The sequence below is a fragment of the Octodon degus genome, unplaced genomic scaffold, assembly GCF_000260255.1.
Source record: "Octodon degus isolate 3935 unplaced genomic scaffold, OctDeg1.0 scaffold00103, whole genome shotgun sequence".
Classification (NCBI taxonomy): domain Eukaryota; kingdom Metazoa; phylum Chordata; class Mammalia; order Rodentia; family Octodontidae; genus Octodon; species Octodon degus.
Genome location: NW_004524679.1, coordinates 343706 through 345611, shown reverse-complemented (window position 1 = coordinate 345611; position 1906 = coordinate 343706). Strand labels below are relative to the sequence as shown.

The 1906-nt window shown below is 35.5% G+C and overlaps 1 protein-coding gene across 1 annotated transcript in view; it reads left to right on the top strand.

Moving 5' to 3' along the window:
- Positions 1 to 1906, top strand: part of Brwd3 (bromodomain and WD repeat domain containing 3) — a 157435-nt gene that overhangs the window by 108512 nt on the left and 47017 nt on the right. The window contains exon 20 of the mRNA XM_004638809.2: positions 148 to 241. Coding sequence (XP_004638866.1) covers positions 148 to 241 — 94 coding nt within the window. The remainder of the gene's footprint in view (positions 1 to 147; positions 242 to 1906) is intronic.

Sequence of the window (1906 nt, the reverse complement as noted above, 5' to 3'; positions counted from 1 at the left end):
ATGTGGTGCTGGGGGATTGAACCGCGGTCCCTGATGCTTTTGCTAAGCTTGTTCTAAGTAGGTGCTTTAGACCACTGAGCCATCTCTCCAGCCCAGGTGTTAATTTCAGTTTTAATAATTTTCTATTTCTTTGACCTTTTTTATCAGGTTTCAGGAAGAATGTCGAATTGCTAAAGGTGATATGGAAATCAGTCTTTATGTAGTTGAAAAGAAGAAAAAGCCATCATTTACTACTCAAAGAGTAAGATTAGTTTTTCAGCATTGTAGGGTACACTGTTTGCAAATATTTGTGGTTATCAGGTGTTTGAAAGTCACCTTTAATAAAAATAAAACTAGAAATTCAAGCCTGTCCTAAAAATGTGAGACGTAAAGAATTTGGCAAACTGTAGCCCATGCATGATCCATATCCTGCCTGCCTCTTATTTCTGCTAATTAAATTTTATTAGAACATAGACATGCTTAATCATTTATATCTTTTTGTTTGTTTGTTTGTTTGTTTGTTCATATATTTGGTACAGGGTCTCACTACGCAGCTTGGACTCGTAGTGATCCTCCTGTTTTTAGTCTCCCCCGCACTGGGATTACAGGTGTGCGCCACCACACCCATACTCTGGCTCAGCAAGCTCCCAGGTCGGGGCCGGCACCATGTGGGATTGGGGATCAAACCGTGGTCCCTGTGCTTGCTAAATAAAGCAGGTGCTTAGTCTGCTGAGCTATCTCACCAGCCCTTTAATCATTTATATCTTAATTACAGCTGTTTTTATTGTATAAGCACATATTTCAGTATTTGCAAAAAGTTGTATGCCCCACAGAACCAAAAGTATACTTTGCATTTAAAGAAAACATGTTAACCCTTGCACTATACCTCTTCTGGGCCTACCTAATGTGTAACAGCAAAATCTGAGAATGGATATATAATACTTTAAGTGTGGAATAGGGTGCCTGAAGCTCCTTATTAATACTTTCAGATTTACTAGACCAAGGGCATAAGAATATAAAGGTTCCTTTCCCCACCAGTTTTAGTTGTAATTTCTGTAGTGTACCCTAACTCAGGAAAGTGCAAGATGATTTCAGTTTTATTAAAGAAATCTAGGCAGTGGACCTTGAATTATAAAGTATTTTAATATTTATCAAATTCAAGTAATTATTATACTAAAATCTCAAAATAGTCTTGTTATTTTGATGTATGCTGTAAAAACTTCTAATATGATTTTTCATTAGCTTTTTTGCTCTTCTCTAAAGGTTTAACTTTCTGAGTTGCTGAATGAATCAGATACATGATTTCTATTCTTTGCTACTGAGCAAGGTTTATCAAACATCAGACTTTCTGAGAATAATATGTAGGATCCTTAGGACTATAGACATTTTTGTGTATGTTAAAAATGAGAAAAATTTACATATGAGAAACTGATCCTTTATACTGTATTATATTTGGATTGCTATATAGTGCTCTTTTTTTGGTGTAGGGAATCAAACTCAGAGCCTCACACTTGCCAGGAAGGCGCTTGTGCCACTGAGCCAAATCCCTGGCCCCATATTGTGTATTAGTAATAATGTTTTTAGTGTATTAATATTAGTAATAAGTATTTTTCACTTTAAATTTGTTTGTTCAGATTAAATCTTTTAGTAATCAACACTCTCTTGGGATGCTTTTGTGTAGGGAACTGAGTTAAATTGATTCTCAAAATCTTTTTTGATTCTTAATTTTAATATAGTTGCATATGGTGACACATGCCTATAATCTCAGCACTCTGGGTGGCAGATTGCAAGTTTAAGTTCATCCTAGCTAATTGAGTGACTTACTGAGACTCTGTCTCAAAATAAAAATAAGAAAAGGACTGAAGAAGTAGCTCAATGTGAAGGCCCTTGGCTCAAACAGATAAAAAAAGTACTATTAATGTTAGTC